The 18,666-nt window shown below is 42.0% G+C and overlaps 2 protein-coding genes across 6 annotated transcripts in view; both read left to right on the plus strand.

The window, feature by feature from the left end:
- LOC311583996 (uncharacterized protein) overlaps positions 1–18,666 on the plus strand; it is a 98,921-nt gene that overhangs the window by 66,280 nt on the left and 13,975 nt on the right. The window contains exon 12 of one of the 5 annotated variants that reach the window (XR_014774747.1): positions 9,820–10,264. The exons of the other annotated variants lie outside the window; for them this stretch is intronic. The gene's annotated coding sequence lies outside the window, so the exon portion shown is untranslated. Of the gene's footprint in view, positions 1–9,819; positions 10,265–18,666 lie in introns of those variants that run through there. 5 annotated transcript variants of the gene reach the window in all.
- On the plus strand, positions 10,348–12,342 carry LOC311584672 (MORF4 family-associated protein 1-like). Its single transcript, XM_084759256.1, has one exon. It carries the CDS (start codon positions 10,946–10,948, stop codon positions 11,285–11,287), a length of 342 nt encoding a protein of 113 aa, XP_084615382.1. The 5' UTR covers positions 10,348–10,945; the 3' UTR covers positions 11,288–12,342.

Consider the following 18,666-nt stretch of genomic DNA (forward strand, 5'->3'; position numbering starts at 1 on the left):
AGAAAAGCCATGTAACTAGAAAGAATGTGGAAATTCTTGTATTTGTCCTGGTTCACTTTGCAAATGTAGTCTGAGTCAGGACATTACAGGAAAATGTATTGAATGCAATCAGTGAGGTAAAGCTGTGAAGAACTCAAAATGAGGAGATAGCCTATGAATAAAACAGCAGGAGACAAAACCTTAAGATCTGATTCCTTTTTTCAATTAGACCAAATTGTAAAATTAAATCATGCATAAAAAAAAACCTCATCTATTTCATCAATGTGGTAAAAAGTATATACTTGCTATTTACCTTTACAGGAATGAAATAAGTCATATTGGAGAAACACTTTATGAATATACTCAATGTGATAAAGCCTTTATACATAACAATAGTCTTCAAAATTATGAAAGAATTCCTACTGGAGTAAACTCTATGAATGTAATCGATGTGGTAAATCCTTTGTATGGCAGTACTCTTAGAAATCATGAAAGACAGCATACTAGAGAAAACCCGTAAGAATGTATTCAATGTAGTACAGATCTCAGTCATCTTCAAAGGCAAGAAAAAATTCATACTGCAGAGAAACCCTATGAATGTAAGCAATGTGGTAAAGCATTTGCATGTCTCAGTAATCTTCAAAGGCATGAAAGAGTTCATACTGGAGAGAAACCTGTGAATGTAATCAATGTGGTAAAGCATTTACACATCTCAGTCATCTTCGGATGCATGAAAGAATTCATACTGGAGAGAAACCCTCTGAATGTAGTGAATGTGGTAAAGCCTTTGCACATGACAACGGTCTTCAATATCATGAAAGAACTCATAGTGGAGAGAAACCCTATGAGTGTAGTCAATGTGGTAAAGCCTTTGTAAGTCACAGTACTCTTAAATGTCATGAAAGAATTCATACTGGAGAGAAACCCTATGAATGTAGTCAATGTGGTAAAGTCTTTTCATATAACAGTAGTCTTCAAATTCATGAAAGAATTCATACTGGAGAGAAACCCTATGAATATAGTGAATGTGATAAAGCCTTTGCTCGTCTCAGTCATCTTAAAAGGCATGAAAGAATTCGTAGTGGAGAGATACCTTATAAATGTACTCAATGTGGTAAAGCCTTTGCATATTACAGTAGCCTTCAAAAATCATGAAAGAACTAATACTGGAGAGAAACCCTATGGATGTATTCAATGTGGTAAAACCTTTGCCTATCTGACTAGTCTTCAAAATCATGAAAGAATTCATAGTGGAGAGAAACTCTATGAATGTAATCAGTGTGGTAAAGCCTTTGCACGTCTCAGTTCTCTTCAGAGGCATGAAAGAATTCATACAGGAGAGAAACCCTATGAATGTAGTCAATGTGGTAAAGTCTTTTCATATAACAGTAGTCTTTGAATTCATGAAAGAATTCATACTGGAGAGAAACCCTATGAATGTAGTGAATGTGGTAAAGCCTTTGCACGTCACAAGCAACTTCGTAGGCATATAAGAAGTCATACAGGAGAGAAACTCAAAGAAATAAATGGATGTGCTAAAGCTTTTCCACATCACAGTAGCCTTCAAACACATGAAAGAATGTATGGTAAAGAGAAACCATATGAAAGTGGTTAATGGGACAAACCTTTTGCTCATCACAATAGTCTTGAAAGTCATGAAAACTTCATACTGAAGAGAAACCCTATGAATATCAATGTTGTACAGCCATTATATTTCATACTACTCTTCAAGGGCATGAAATATTTCATAAATGTAATCCACATGGTAAAGCCTTTGCAGGTCACATTCTTCTTCAAAATCATGAAAGAATTCATATTGGAGGGAAATACTATGAATGTAATCGATGTGGAAAGCATTTTCACAAGAGGGTCATCTCTGAAAACATGAAAAAGTATATGCTAAAGAGAAAGTTTATTAGGCTGATGCACTGCCTACTGTGCTAAGGTTCTTGCTATAGGTAGGTTATTGTATGTACATGTAATATTATCAAAGTATATGTAAAAAATTAAAAATAAAAAAAAGAATCTAATCAGTTTGTAATAAATTTGTCAGAAAACACACAGGAAAAAAGTTTATGAGTGTAGCAAATGTGGTAAAACATTTGCACAGAACAATCATCACCAGCCTCATACAATGGAATCTAATAATGTTATCCAAACTTTTTCAGAATGATTTATATCCTACCATTTAATATTAGCACCTCCTGGTGTGTGTTCCTCTTTTTTTCTTTTTCTCTCTCTCTTTTTTTTTTTTAAAGAATATTACTCCCTAAAGTATGTTCTTTCTATGTCTTTCCAAGGTCAAGAATATCCATCTGATTAACCAGGTTAATTCATTTGGGAATTTGGCTCAGTGGGAAATGGGCTTGCAACAAATGTGTGAAAACCCAAGTTTGAATCCACACAACACATGTCCACAGCACACATTGTAGTGTATATATCCCTTCCTAGTTCTCCATAGCGATATAGAGAAGTGTGAGAGGTGAAAGGGCTTGGAAATGAAAGCCATCGGCTCAGGAATACACAGCAGTCACCTGCAGGAAAAGTTCTCACAGACCACGGCATTAATTGTAGAATATACATTACATATAGAATAGGGCATTAATTTTACCCTTACAACAGCAGGCACACCAAGTGTAGCAAAACTCTTCAGGCAATGAGAAACAACATGTGTAGTTGCTTCTCCTGTCTGTGCAGTAGCCATAATAAACCCTGAATAGGTATATATAGCAACATGTACATATTTAATTTTTTAAATCCTGGTATATGAATAAAAAGTATTTGTTATAATTTATTAAAAATCAAACACCAAGTATTTATTCCATATGGAGGAACAGAATAACATGTGGGCAAATAAGACATTAACAATTTCTCTAGCAGTTTCTCGACTTATATGAAACTGCTTTCTTAGACTTTGGCTATTTTGTTGATGCAAAGCATGAGATTTTTAAGCAAGTTCAATCTGAGAAAATATCTTTGTCTAGTAGCTTGCTCTGTCATACCATTTTCTTTTGCTAAAGGACCAGGAAATCTAGAATGAGCTTGAATATAACTAGGATGAATCCTTGTATGTAAGCATCTCTGTATTTGAGAGAATAGTAATTGTATTTGAATATTAGTAGTCTCAATATGTGGAACCATTTCTAAAATCTGTAAGGGTCAAGTTATATATTGGCTATCAGTATATAAATTAAAAGAAGCATTAGCCATATCAAGGACAGCTGTAATAGCCATTATTTTTTGTTTGTTTGTTTTTTGAGACAGTGTTTCTCTATGTAGCCTTGACTATCCTGGACTCACTTTATAGACCAGGCTGGCCTTGAATTCACAGTGATCTACCTGCTTCTGCCTCCCAAGTGCTGGGATTAAAGGCATGTCCCACCACTGCCCTACTCATAGCCATTAATTTAACCACTTGAGCTGATGCTAAGTTTTTTGTTTTTTGGGTTTTGGGGTTTTTTTTTTTTTTTGGAGCAATAACCAATTTTTTTTATCACATGTTGTAAATTTATACAGGCAGTTAATAAAATTTTTATTTTATAAGCAAGAGATATAGCAGTTTACTTAAAGAGAGAAGTCATAGAGAATAACCATAATTTTTATAAAATAAAACCAAAATTTTAATAGCATTTAGTGTCTTTAAAGTGAATACCAAGTGTATTCTTTATATGTAACAACATTTGGCTGTCAGCAAGAAAATTTCTTGTATGTGAAGACACAGAGGTGCCACTCAAATACCTTAAAAACGTTGTTTTAAATCTTATCATTTATAAGTCCAGTATGACGGGAATTACATAAGAAATTTATCGCAATTTAAACTTACCTATGAAGAATTGTTTCTTTTATTTGACTTACGCCATTTGTCATTCAGAAGAGCTTTAACCATAAATTACAAAGGTAGGTTAACATTTCATTACAGATGTTACAGATTTTTAACCATATCCAATAATCAATAATTTATACCCACAAGATATATAAAACCTTGTAAATTTAAAACCAGCCAGAAACAAATGTTTAGTAAAACAGACAAAATCTTTTTTTTTTCAGCTGTATTTTCAAGGAAGGAGCATCTTGTTGCCTTCTTAGTTAGCATATTACAGTTCTCATTAAATTTATTTTCATAGTATAACTCCAAATGAATCTTACAGCTAAATGTTGGATGCTAAAAGTGGAGCTTGTGGTAGAAAATAGAGAAATCACGGCTGAGTTTGGCACCCTGCCCAGGATGTTCCTACATACAAGCCCCTGTTGTAAATGCTTTGAGCACATGCATCCTCCATAGTGAAGTTATGCAGAGCCCATTGCCAAAAAGTGCAAGGAGTGACTGTGGCTGAAAGGGACCTTAGCAGTGGCTTTCTCTGGTCACTGCTTAAGCCCCCAGAGAGACCCACCACATTAGCTCTCATTACTCAGCCACCTAGTCCTCCCTGTTGTGGGTAGTGACCTTATACCCACTGTGTTGAGGCTGTTGGGCTTACAGCTCTTAGCACGTCCTTCAATCAGCTGTCTGTCTGTCTGCTTCTCTCTCATAGTCTCTCTCTCTCTCTCTCTCTCTCTCTCTCTCTCTCTCTCTCTCTCTCTCTCTCTCTCTCTCTCTCTCCTGAGAGCTATGTGTAATCTACCATTCATTCTTTTAAATCTTTCTGAGTCATCACTTTATCTGTCACTCAGATAGATAATATTGTTTGGAATTAAAGGTTTATACTAAACTCGAGACAGATGGATTAAAGGTGTGCCATGTCTGTAACCCAGCCAGAAGGACTAAGGATACTTATTTCAGCCACTGGGGTTAAAGATGTATGCTAAGAGCATGGTTGTATTCCAGATGGACCACACAGACCTAGGTCTGTGGATGTGATCACTTGCCAGAGTAGTCCTGTTGTTACATTAAAATTCCTCTACAACATGCCAAAGAAATCAGGAAATTTCTAAATATTTTAAGTTGGGAAAAATTTGATACCTTGTGGGTTATACTTTTAATATTTCCCTTAAACATCCTAACCCTGTTCTCTAAACTTTTTATATTAATTCATTCATATTACATCTCAATTGTTATTCTATCCCTTGTATCCTCTCATTCCTCCCTCCCTCCCACTATCACCCTATTCCCCTCCCCTATGGCTGTGACTGAGGGGGATCTACTCCCTCTGTATATGATCAGATACAGAGCCTGCTATGCTTCCCCTGAGTGCCACCGGGCCTCCCCACCAAGGGGACATGGTCAGATAGGGGTACCAGAGTTCTTGTCGAAGTTAGTCCCCACTCTCCACTCAACTGTCAAGAATGTCCTTTCCATTGGCTAGATCTGGGTAGGGGTTCAATGTTTACTGCATGTATTGTCTTTGGTTGGTTCCATAGTTTGAGCAGAATCCCTGGGCCCAGATCTGCCCATCATAATGTTCTTGTAGGTTTCTAGCTCCCTCTGGATACTTTTATTTCTCCATTCTCCCATACTTCTCTTACCTAGAGTCCAAGTAGAATGTCCTCACATCTATCCCACTTTCCTGGTAGGTGAAGGCTTTCATGGGACATGCCCCTTGGGCTAGTGTCCAGTTATAAGTGAGTATATACCATTTGAGTCTTTCTGCTTCAGGGTTAACTCACTCATTATGATCATTTCTACTTCAATCCATTTGTCCACAAATTTCAAGAATTCCTTGTTTTCAATAGCTGAGTAATATTCCATAGTGTAAATGTACCACAGTTTCTTTTTTTCCTCTTTTTGTAAAAATATATTTTATTAATTTATACATATTATATCAATGGTTATCCCATCCCTTGTATCCTCCCATTCCTCACTCCCTCCCATTTTCCCCTTACTCTTTTCCCTTATGACTGTGACTGAGGGGGACCTCTTCCCCCAGCATATGCTCATAGGGTATCAAGTCTCTTCTTGGTAGCCTGCTATCCTTCCTCTGAGTGCCACCAGGCCTCCCTTTCCAGGGGACAGTACCACAGTTTCTTTATCAATTCTTCTACTGAGGGACACTTGGGCTGTTTCTATGTTCTGCCTATTATGAATAAGTCCACTATGAACATGGTTGAGCATATGTCCTTATTGTGTGCTGGAGCATCTTCTGGATATATTCCAAGGAGTGGAATAGCTGGATCTTGAGGAAGCCCTAATAGATTTCCAAAGTAGTTGTACAAGTTTGCATTTCCACCAGCAATGAATGAGAGTTCCCCTTTCTCCAAGGCAGCCACATTTCCTTCGCAGGGCACGCTGTGGCTAGGACTGTATTCACTGCAGACTGGGTGCCTGAATGGTGCCTAGGCTTTCTGTGGGCTTGCATGGGTCAGGGGGTGGGAGACGTTCTGAGTCCTCAATCCACCCTTGTAACTTTCCCTAGTCCAGGAGATTTGAGGCACCCCCACTGCAGATTCAGTCCCAAAACTGAGCTCACTCCCCAAACAAGGCCACTGCCTCTCCTCGGTGTGCGCAGTGGCTGGGCCCATACCCTCCGTAGACTGAGTGCCCAGCTGGTATCTAGGCTTTCTGTGGGCTTGTGTGTCAGGAGGGGCGGTCAGAGTTTGCCCGCCAAGCAAGGCCACAGCTCGGAGTTTGTCACTTATAGTCTGGGTCCTGTCTGGACACTGGGGGACAAGTCTGTCCTCATTCCTGGGGTGCTGGATGACCCAGAGGTCTGATTAACCTATGGTCTGTACGGTGTGGATCTTTCTTGACCAGTTATCCACAGCACCCATGGTCCATGGGTCCAGTTAGTGTCTGTGGTCTCTTCTCTGCAGATCAGGCAGCGTGTGTCTTCCTTGACGCCATCTTGGCCCCCCTCTTCTTTAAATTTATAATCTTTTGAAACCTGTTATGTTTCTCAATTTATATAGAAGTCAAAAATGACAGCACTCAGGCTAAATTCCCAGTTTTAGAGATGGATTTCTATCAGTCAAGCTGTGTGAGTTAGAGAATGCATAGTATAATTTACCATATGCATTCTTATAGTAAGTACCTATGGGACAGAGAATGTAGGACACAGAAAACACAAAATGTACTAAAATGGAGAAAGAAATTAGCATGTTCTTTTTCCATAGCATGTTTGTATCCCAGCAACTTGAAAATAAAAAAAAAGCGTGGGAAAATGGCAAAGTAGAAGGATCCAGAGGGTCCTAGAAACCTGCAAGTAGAACATTATGATAGGCAGATTTGGGCCCAGGGGTCCCGCTCAAACTAAGGCACCAGCCAAGGACAATACAGGCCGTAAACTTTAAAACCCCTACCCAGATCTAACCAATGGACAGAACATTCTCCACAGTAAAGTGGAGAGTGGGATATGACTTTCACACGTACTCTGGTGCCTCACCTTTGACCATGTCCACTGGAGGGGAGACCTGGTGGCACTCAGAAGAAGGATAGCAGGTTACCAAGAAGAGACTTGATACCCTATGAACATATACAGGGGGAGGAAATCCCCCTCAGGAACAGTCATAGGGGAGGGGAATAAGGGGAAAATAGGAGAGAGGGAAGAATGGGAGGATAGAAGGGATGGGATAACCATTGAGATGTAATAAGAATAAATTAATAAAAAATTTTTAAAAAAGAAAAAAAAAAAACAAATTGTAAAAGTAAGCTACCTGGTCTTCAACTCTATCAGAGACATGAGAAGGAATAAACTTGATTACCTGAGTATGCCGAGAGTACAGGTTAGTAGCTTTCCAAATGAGAAGATGACAGAGACAGTTTTCTACCTGAATAGTCACCCAAAACTCTATAATGTTGACATCTTCTTCAGCCTTCTGGTCCAATATATCTGACAGACATATTTGTGAGGCAGGAACTTTTGAGGATTTGCTTGCCCTGTCTTGGCAGAGTTTGTCCGTCAGATCTGCCAGCACCCAAGCTAGCCTTTCTTTAGTCAGAATTCTGTTTGTGGTAGAAATGAGGACATTTTCCCCAGTGGCTTGTTTACCACATTTGAAGCCATCATCCTCTTTGAGGTAGGCTGGGTGTTGCCAGGAGTTAACCTGTCTCATGATCAGCGAATCTTCAAAATAAAAAAATAAGAAAAATTGTTAAATTCCAAAAAAAAAAAAATCACAGCATGGGTTTGTCTGGCCTGCCTTGGCCAGGACCACAAGAGCCCTGAGTATCTTAAAGAAAAAGAGGTTAGGAGAATCCATAGGGATCGTGGAGATGGGGCAGCACATTAAGGTATAGCATAGCCTGTATCTACAACCTCCAGCTGTAAGAGATGCCGGTAGCAATACCCAACAATCCATTATTTTTATTTCTGTTGGATATGTGCTTCCCAAGACTGGCTCTAGGCTGATGCAAATTCCCATGAGCCTTCCAAGTCTAAACAAAACAAAGCATCAGCTTCCTTTGATTGTTGCCTAGTGCTGGAGGCATATTCCTAAAAAAATTCTTCAGTCCCCTATGGAAGCCAGAAAGTTGATCAAGCAATGAGTCAAAAATAAAATAAGCCTAATATACATTCTGCAAATCTGGTGTCACCTTATTAGTATAAATGTGGTAATATCCTGATGGCTCAATGACACCAGGATGTTTATGAGTTTCCCCATTTTTGTTTATGTAAAGACATTACAGTAACCAAAGAAGTCAAGTTTTATTGACCTTTTCAGTGAAACCATTAGTAAAATGGTAGCCAAATTCCATAGCTGCTTCCTTCCTGTAGTACTCAGAAATCATGATGGCTGAAAACTATTTTGTGGCCTTCTGTTCAGCATTAACCAAGCTCCCTGCTAAGGTGAGTCCATCCTTCAACATGCACTGTACCTGTGCAATCAAACATCTCAGAGGTTGCTTGTGCACTGTTAAACCATTTCTGTGTAAGGACACTTTACTTAGGTTAGCATGGACACTAGCTTTATTTAGATTAACAAACCACTCTTGACTGTGCTCTTTTACTTAATCAATAAACCATTTGTTATTTTGTAACATAAAACAGCACATAATATACATTCCCTTCCCAAAGGAAAGGGCAGGAGACACAGTGAGGAAAGATTAGACCAAGGAAAATTGAAACCCAGAGGGGCAAACAGCAAATTTTGCAGCTCTGTTTCAGACACCTGGAGCTTCAGAGTCAAAGGACTTCAATGATTTTATCCATGAAGCCTCTCACACAACTCTCTCTTTGACTGCTTGCACTACCTATATGCAGTTCTCCATGCCAGATGCCTTAGAACATACCTTGGCTATCTCATTGTCTCGTGGTCTCAAAATATAACCCGGGCTTCATCCTCACAGCTATGTGCTATTCACTTTCAGAGTCTCCTCACTTTGGCTTTGACTCTATCAATTGTAGATGGCTGCAAAAATGCTGAACTGAAACCACAGAGGAAGAATTCATGACCTTTAAATTTTACATCTTTCTTATTTCTAGGAAAAGTAGTAATCAGATGATCCCACCATATTTGGATTTGTGTATGGATGGACTCTGCTCCCCTTAGAGCAGCAGTAAATTATATAAGAAGTTCATTTTGTGTCTAGCAACCATCTTGCCTTTTACTTCTATTAATTGAGGCTTAGCTGAGTGGGCTCTTATCCTTAAGATGTCTTTCCGCTGCTTATAATGAAGGGCCAGTGCATTCTCCTTAATGACACTAACCTCCTTGTTTGAGCAGGTGACTGGCCACTAGTGCTCCCTGAGTTCTGAGACTAAAAGCTTGAGCTACCTTAGCCAGCTTGTCCATCCTTTTCTGATATTAGTGTTATTGATACTGTTTCTCTGATGTATACACAATATTGTTGATCTATGTGTGTATAAATGTACATTTGTTAGTAGTCATTTCACTTGTAGTGCTCCATTCTATTCAGTGGGTCCGTAAGTGACAGGGTTTACTTAGAAGCTCTATCCTGTGTTCCAGATATTTTATGACCTGGGGTTTGCTGCTTCTCTCCTTGGAGCAGTATCACTACCAAAATCCTCCCTCATTTCCTGTTCTTCAGATTCACTGAGACAATAAGATTGCGAGCTCTAATTGCAGATAATTGGGGAAAAGCCAGTCACCACATATCTTAGGATAAAAACCAAATTAGTTCCTGTCTAGGTGTCTTATATAGGGTTTCTTCTGCTGTGAAGAGATACCGTGACCATGGCAACTCTTCAGAGGAAATCGTTTCATGGAGTTTACTTCACTATCATCATGGAGGGAAGCTTGCTGGCGGATGGGCAGACATGGTACTGGATAAGAAGCCTAGAGTTCTACATCTGGGTCTGCAGGACGAGACAGTGAGCCAGTAGGCCTGGCTTGCGCTTTTGGAAGCCCACCCATCTGTGACACACTTCCTCCAGCAAGGCCACGCCTACAATAGTGCCACTGTCCATGAGCCAATGGGGCCCATTTCCATTCACACCAACAGTGAGTTCTGCTTTCATGAGCATATCTTCCTGAATAAGAGAAAAGTTTGTCTTGTCCAGACAATTGTTTGTAACAATTCCCAGATTAGTCTGTGGTTTTACAGTTCAGAGGACCGTAGATCACCTGAGGAACCACCTAAAATGGCTTCCCAGGGTAAATGCTTCCTACCAGCATCTGTAACTTCTTGCATGGAAGTCTCTGGGATAGCAAGAGAAACCTGAGGATTGAAGTCTCTGGTCATCCCAGTAACAGCCGATTCAAGGAAATTACAAGAACACTCTGTGCACAGACTAAGGTAAGAAATGCTGCAGAGAACAGAGAAGTGTTCTTTTGGTGGTTTGATTATCTTGGAGGCTGAATAATATTTTTGACATGAAAGTTGTATGCAGGAAAACTCCATAAAAAGGCACTAAGCACACAATAAATGGAGACGGGAAAATAATGTAGGTAGAAAATGATATTAAGTAAAACAGAGAGAGAAAATATAGAGAAAGAAACTTAAAAAGGAAAAAGGCAACATTTCCAATACGTCTCCGTGGCTTCTCCGAGGCGTAAAGTTGAGGAGCGGCAGAAGTTTTGAGGACTCTGCCCGAGCTCAGACACAGAGTTTCCCGCAAACACAGCGGCAGAGATGCGGCCCCTGTACGCGGTGGATCTGGCGGAGCCAAAGGAGGTGGAAGTGCTGGAGCCTGAGGAAGACTTCCAGCAGTTTCTGCTGCCTGTCATCCACGAGCTGCGCGAGGACATTGCGTCGCTGACAAGTGAGCACAGGCACGCACCTGTGCGCAACCGGGGCAAGCTGTGGGAGATGGACAGTATGCTGATCCAGATCAAGGCGCAGGTGGAGGCTTCTGAAGAGAGCGCACTCAACCACCTGCACCTCCACGCGGGTGGTGCGGAGCCCTGTGGCCCCAGGGCAGAGAAGGCACAGGAGATGGTGAAGATGGCCGAGATCAACTTGCCCGGCAGATAGAGAAGAGCTAATCTTCTTGAGCGGGCCGTGGATTCTGGTTGAGTGATGACCCTTGGCTGATACGACACTCTGGAGAAGCTAAAACCAGAGAGCCTTTTGTTTTCCTTTTTTCCCCCCCTTTTTTCTTTTTTCTTTTTTTCCTCAGTGTTCACTCAGTTCTCACTGACACTACATTCCTGCTACAGTCTGTGATTGACAACCTCGATATGAGTTTTTGATTATTCAGTGGTTCCTTTTGTTTGTTTGTTTAGCGGAAATAACTATGATTTGGAAAATGCGATCACATAAGGGAATTAAGGCCTAGATTGTAAGCCCTTGTGACAGTCATATAATGTTCGTTCCTGGGCTTTGGTTGTTGTTTTTGGATTTTGAGGTGCTTTGCTCTTTCTTGGGTGACCTGATAGTTCCCTGGAACTTTGGGTCCCTGTTACACTTGAGACTCCAAGTTGGAGCTCACCAGCTCTGGAAGCTCTGAAGGAGCTGCATTACTTGTAGAAGATACCCCATGCAGCAATGGCAAAAGAAGGGACCAGCCATCATCTGGGACTGCAATGGGCCTTACATGGCTAGGACTAAAGACCTGGGAGAAGGGTTAGAGGATAATATTGTTTCTATTGGGGGACTTTAATTTCTGTGTGAGACCAAAGCAGGAGAGATATATTTTATGCAAATTTTAAGTTTTATGTGCTACACTATCTATTGTAACTTGTCTGGTGAGTTTGATTGGACAGCCTAATTCATTTCTAAATAAAATGGAACCCAGAATGGGAGATGAGGTCTTGTTAGGCTGTACAAGTTGGTATTATATCCCCATATATTTGAGGAGACCCTGAGCATGAAATGAAAGGGCAATGCCCTTTGTGGACCAGGAAGGAAAACCGGCAACTGTCTGCAATAGACCCAAGACTTCGAGGAAGAGACATCTTCAGGTTCATCTGTGGTCAGGTTATAAATGTATTGAGTAGCAGACCTGGGAAGCATTTGAGGTCAAAACCCCTACCATGTTTGAAACACAAAATCTTACATGTTAATGAAAGTATCCGTTTGCTTGAAAAGATTTTTTTAAAAAGGAAATATTTCCACCTAAAAAGAAACCAACTCCTCTAGCTGTACTACAGTCTCCCTTAATATAACCTGGTAAAATATCAACTTGTGCTATTTCCTCAATAAATCCTTGGCCATTGAGTAAATTAGCCTAGATAATGCATTACGTGTGAACAGTGGCAAATAGACATATTAATTGGTTTGTGAAAACATAAACCTCAAGGTGGCCAAATTAAGATAGTGTAAATTTCTGTTCAAACTATGCCATGACATCTTTACCTTCTTAAAAAAACATATTGTGTTCAGGTAGTGGTGACACATACCTTTAATCTAAGCACATGGGAAGCAAAAACAGGTTTATGTCAGATTTCAAGGCCAGCTTTGTCTACAGAGTGAGTTCTAGGACAGCCCTACCTACACAGAAAAAAACCTGTTGGAAAAAAAATTATGATCATTCTATGTAAGGATTAGTGTTGGAATATATATCTCTCTATTGCCAGGTGAGGACACAGCAGTAAGTATCATAACTGAAGCTGACAGATGGATCTCACAAGCAAGAGATTACTGTTTCTGTGAGGTTTAGACAACTGAAACATAGACACAAAAAGCAGGAGCTTAATGGAGAGACACAAAGAATATCATTTCACATCAGACAATAAAAAATTGAGAGTCCTCAACTCTGAATCGCATTTCCTAAGGTCACTGGAGCTTCTCTCTCCTGCTGAGTAAGAATAGAGAATATGAAGTTTTTAAGATGGTGGCACTGATCATGCATAGCATCTGATTAGCAGGAAAACCAGGACTGCACCGCGACCTAAAGACCAAACTGAGAGCTACAAAACACCAGTGCTGCTGATTCCCAAGTGAGAGAGATCCACATTGTGTGGGGCATCGGTGGGTGCCAACCCACAGAAACATCCTGGGGGACAGCCCACATTAACTGTCACCTTAGGAAGGGCTGTGGGTTATCCATGCAGCTCCGGGCTCTCTCAGCCCGTATACTGCTTGCCGGATCTGGGATGGAAGGACTGTGGGTTATCCATGCAGCCTAGGGCTCTCACCATCCTTCTACTGCTTCCCAGATCCATGACAGGGAGTGACAGACAGGCAGAGCTGAGTCCCAGCGCCGGACACAACCCTCATTATCTGCCTCCTGAGAAAAAGGGCAGAGCACCCAAAACCTTGGAGCTCTGATCCTTCTCAGCACCACAGCTGCTTGCTGGCCTAGCCTAGCTGGATCACAGAGTGTAGAGACCAAATCAACACCATTTTGTGTCCAGGGCCTGTGCACCTGGCCCTGCCTCCACCCCTGCAGTTTCCATGGAGAGCTACAAACACACAGCTAGCAACTGTTCCTAGGAGCTTGCACCCCGGGGCCAGCCATCAGAGCTACAGGTCACAGTGACCAGAACAAATGAAAAATTCCCTCCTCTAGTCTGGCCCTGGTCCCTTCACTAAGCCCTGGTCACTCAGCCAATCAGCTTAAAGATCACCCAATAAGCCAGTCAAGTTTGTACTAATCACTGTTGATGAAGTTTGCTTCTGTAAAGGGTATGAATAACCACTGCTTTTGCTACTCAGGGTCTCCTCCTTCTCGAAGGCAGGTAGACCCCATCACGATGGATCAATAAAAGCCTCTTGCATTTGCATCAGTCTTGGACTTAGTCTCTCATTGGGGCTTCCAGGAAAAGATTTTCCTGACATGAGTCTTACAAGAGCCGATAAGCATAGCGCTACCATCTAAAGAGGGCCTGTGGAGATCAGAGCTGAATCCAGGCTTTGGCCACAGTCCACTTTATCTGCCATCTTTAGAGCAACTTCAGGCCTTGGTCTGTCTCTGCCCACCTGCCTGAAGCACAGCGCTCACTCAAAATAAGATACAAAGCAAACAGGCTGAACAGAGAGCTATGCAGCTAAGACAAAATAAGACACAAAGCAAACAGGCTGAACAGAGAACTATGCAGGCCACAATCTGCATTAGCCGCTATCCTCTGAGCAACTTCAGGTCTGGGCCAATCTCTTCCTGCCTGCCTGAAGCATACTGTTCTGGCTCACCTAAGACATAAAACAAACAGACTGAACAGAGACCTGCTTGGGCCACAATCCTCGTTACTTGCTATCCTGCTAGCAGCTTCTGGCTCTGATCTCACTCCACCCACCTACAACCTATTGGCCTGCTCCACCTAGGTCACAGAGCAGAGACCTGTGTGGGCCAAACCCCACATTAGCTTCTGTTTCTTGAGCAGCTTTGAGCTCCAATCTCTTTCCCTTGACCAGAGGCTTACTGACCTAGCCCATCTGGAACACAGCAGATAGACAGATCACTTCCATCTCAAACAGGACTATTGGGCACCTCATCAACTTTGGGCTTAAAAATCTATCAGCCCACTCCTCTCCTGCCAGACCCAACTGGGATACATTCAGGAAACCAAGCTGAGCTGAGCTGGGTGCAGGCTCTAACACCCTCTGTCCAACATTCTGAGGAGGCCTCTAGGGATGCCTAGGAAACAATCTTAGGATTATAGCTTTCTTTACTCTTTATACTCTCTTTCTCCCATCCTGCCTGGCCAATGTGGGACACAAACAGCAACCTCATTGGAGGAACCTCTAGGCCTGCTAACACCAGAGACAACCAGATGCCTAGAGGACAAAGCAAGAAGACCAGCAACAAAACTCAGAACCATATAACAACACCAGAAACACAGCAAGCCCTGGAGATATGAATACCCATGAAGCTCAAAGAAAAGCTTTAAATTTGACGTGATGAAAAAGATAGAAGCTTTGAAAGAAGAAAATAAATCACTCAAAGAAACACAGGAAAATACACTCGAACAGATGAAGAAATTGAATAAATCCTATAAAGAATTACAAGAAAATTTACTCAAATGGGAGAAAGAAATGAATAAGACTATTCAAGACCTAAAGAGGGAGTTAGAAGCAACAAAGAAAAAACAAGCTGAGGAAATCTTAGAGTTGGAAAACATAGGGAAGAGGACAGGAATAATGGGCACAAGCCACGCCAACTGAATACAAGAGAGGGAAGAGTTCTCAAGTGTGGAAGATATGATCGAAGTTATTGATACATCAACTAAAAAGAATGATAAAACTAAAATGTCCCTGACACAAAACACCTAAGAAATCTGGGACACTATAAAAAGACCAAATTTAAGAATAATAGGAGTGGGGGGGATCCAAGATGGCGGCGAGCAATGTGGACCGTGTTTGAAAGCTCCAGCGAACAATTCAGGGAATTGCACAGATTTCTGAGCCAGGAACACCAAGGTCCCCACACCACGGCAGCAGAACTGCTCCATGGTTCAGAGGGACCAGGGTGCGGAGGACCTGCCTGCCCCTGCACACAGGAGGAGCGAGGACTTTCTCGGATCAGAGCGGCAGCGGTGGGGACAGCAGTGCCACCAGTGGCGCCAGCGGCGGTGGCTGAGGTTTGCAGCTCAGGGCCTTACAGTAAAGGCGATTGGTGTGGTGGACGGTGGGAGTTGCTGCCGGAGAGGGGACTCTGGACAGGATTTGGGTCGCATGGTGCCTTGAGACCCAGGCTGAACTCAGCGGACGGTTCGGCCCCGGAGTCCTGGGTTTGCTCAGTGAGCTGTGCCATGGAGAGGCTGGCTCAGCTCGGTGGGCAATTCTGCCCAAGGCGCAGCTCCCCTGCTGAGACGCAGGCTGGGCAGAGTGCTTGCTTCCACCCTGGTCTCCGGCTCAGCGCAGCCGCAGTTTTCCTGCTGTGACTCGAGCTGGGCGGAGCGCTCAGTTATACCCTGGGTGCTTGCTCAGCACAGCCGCAGTTTTCCAGCTGCGATGCAAGCTGGGCGGAGCGCTTACTTCTACCCTGGGTGCTTGCTCAGCGCGGTCGCAGTTTCCCTGCTGTGACGCAAGCTGGGCGGAGCACTCACTTCCACCAGGTGCTTGCTCAGCACAGTCGCAGTTTTCCTGCTGTGATGCAGGCTGGGTGGAGCGCTCACTTCCACCCTGGGTGCTTGCTCAGTGCAGTCGCAGTTCTCCTGCTGTGGCAGACGGTTCAGGCCCTGAAAAACTAGCTGAGCTCGACACGTGGTTCAGGCCCAGTATCCCTGGCTGGACTTGGCAGGGGACCCAAAAGGATGTGGATACCTTGGCCTGATCCAACGCTCATTAAGAGACCCAGAACAATTGCAGGACCCACAGCAAAGGGGAGCTGAGGATCTCTGGCTGTGAGAGCCCAAAACGACAGGGCTAACCTCCTGCCATCCACACCAATGAAGTATCAGGGCTTCCAGCCTACGGAAATCGTGAGAAAACAAGTGAATCTATCATCAGACTCCCTCCACCCAACTCTGGAAGTTACCCAACAAAAACAGAGACGGCAAGATGTCTAAAGGACAGCGTAAAAGCATACGCAAAAACCCCCAAAACAACATGGCGTCTCCAGTTCCCAGCTATCCCAAAGAAAACAACCCAGAGAACTCAAGTACAACGGAAACACAAGAAAATGACCTCAAATCCTTGGTAATGAGGATGATAACGGAGGAAACAAATAAAATTCGAAATCAGATGCAGGAAGACGCAGCCAAGCAGGTGCGAGACATAAAAGAAGCACATAGAGTGGAACTGGAAATTTTTCAGGAAAATGTAAACAACCAGATGAAAGAAATAAAAAAATCCGTTCAAGATATGAAGATGAAAATGGATTCAATGATAAACACACAGACAGAAGAAAAATGAGAACGTGAGGCCTCAGAGAAGAAGGCGAATGACACAGTGCTGAGCTTTTCTAACAGAATCCAAGAGATGAAAGAACGGATCTCAGGTCTAGAAGATACAATCACAGATCTTGAAGCAACCATTAAAGAAAATGCCAAATCTGGAAAACTCCTGACACAAAACATCCAAGAAATTAAGGACACCATGAAAAGAAGAAATCTGATGATAATAGGCATTGAAGAAAGAGAAGATATCAGACTCCAAGGCCCAGAAACTATTCTCAACAAAATCATAGAAGAAAATTTCCCCAATCTAAAGAAAGAGATGCCTATAAACATACAAGAGGCATGCAGAACACCAAATAGAATTGACCAGAAAGAAAAACTGCCCATCACATAATAATCAAAACACAAAACATACAGAACAAAGAAAAAATATTAAAAGCTGCAAGGGAAAAGGGCCAAATAACATTTAATGGCAAACCTATCAGAATTACACCCAACTTCTCAGCAGAGACCATCAAAGCCAGAAGGGCCTGGACAGAGATCCTGCAAAGCCTAAGAGACCACAGATGCCAGGCCAGACTACTTTACCCAGCAAAACTATCAATAACCATTGATGGAGAAAACAAAATATTCCATGACAAAACCAAATTCAAACAGTACCTATCCACAAATTCAGCTTTACAGAAGGTACTAGAAGGAAAACTCCATCCCAAAGGGTCAAGCTACAACCAAAACTACTCAGGAAATAGATAACTATACCATGGCAAAAACACAACTACATAAACGCTCGACTGGAACCAACATCAAAATTAAGACTCTTAATAGTAACTGGTCATTAATATCTCTCAACATCAATGGTTTCAATTCTCCAATAAAAAGACACAGACTAACTGAATGGGTGCATAAGCAGGATCCAACATTCTTCTGCATTCAAGAAACACATCTCACTCATACTGATAGGCATTACCTCAGGATAAAAGGTTGGAAAAAATATTCCAAGCAAATGGTGACAAGAAGCAAGCAGGCATAGCCATTTTAATATCGAATAAAATAGACTTTCAACCAAGATTAATCAAAAGGGATGAGGATGGACACTTCATACTCATCAAAGGTAAAGTCAACCAAGATGACATCACAATTCTGAACATCTATGTTCCCAATACAAGGGCACCCACATTTGTAAAAGATCTGCTAAAAAGGCTTAAACCACACATCGATCCCCACACAATAATAGTGGGAGACTTCAACACCCCACTCTCACTGAAGGACAAGTCATCGAAACAGAAACTAAGTGGAGAAATAACATCATTAACCAATGCCATGGGTCAAATGGATCTAACAGATATCTATAGAACCTTTCACCCAAACAAGAAAGAATATACCTTCTTCTCTGCACCCCATGGAACCTTCTCCAAAATTGATCACATCGTAGTTCACAAAGAAAGCCTCAACAGATACAAGAGGATTGAAATAATACCTTGTATCCTATCAGATCATCATGGGCTTAGGCTGCAATTCAACAACAACAGAAATAACAAAAAGCCTACACGTATGTGGAAACTAAACAACTCTCCGCTAAATGACACCTGGGTCAGGGAAGAAATAAAGAAAGAAATCAAGGAGTTTCTGAAA

This window comes from Acomys minous (genome assembly GCF_964271855.1).
Source record: "Acomys minous genome assembly, chromosome: 15".
Taxonomy (NCBI): Eukaryota; Metazoa; Chordata; class Mammalia; order Rodentia; family Muridae; genus Acomys; species Acomys minous.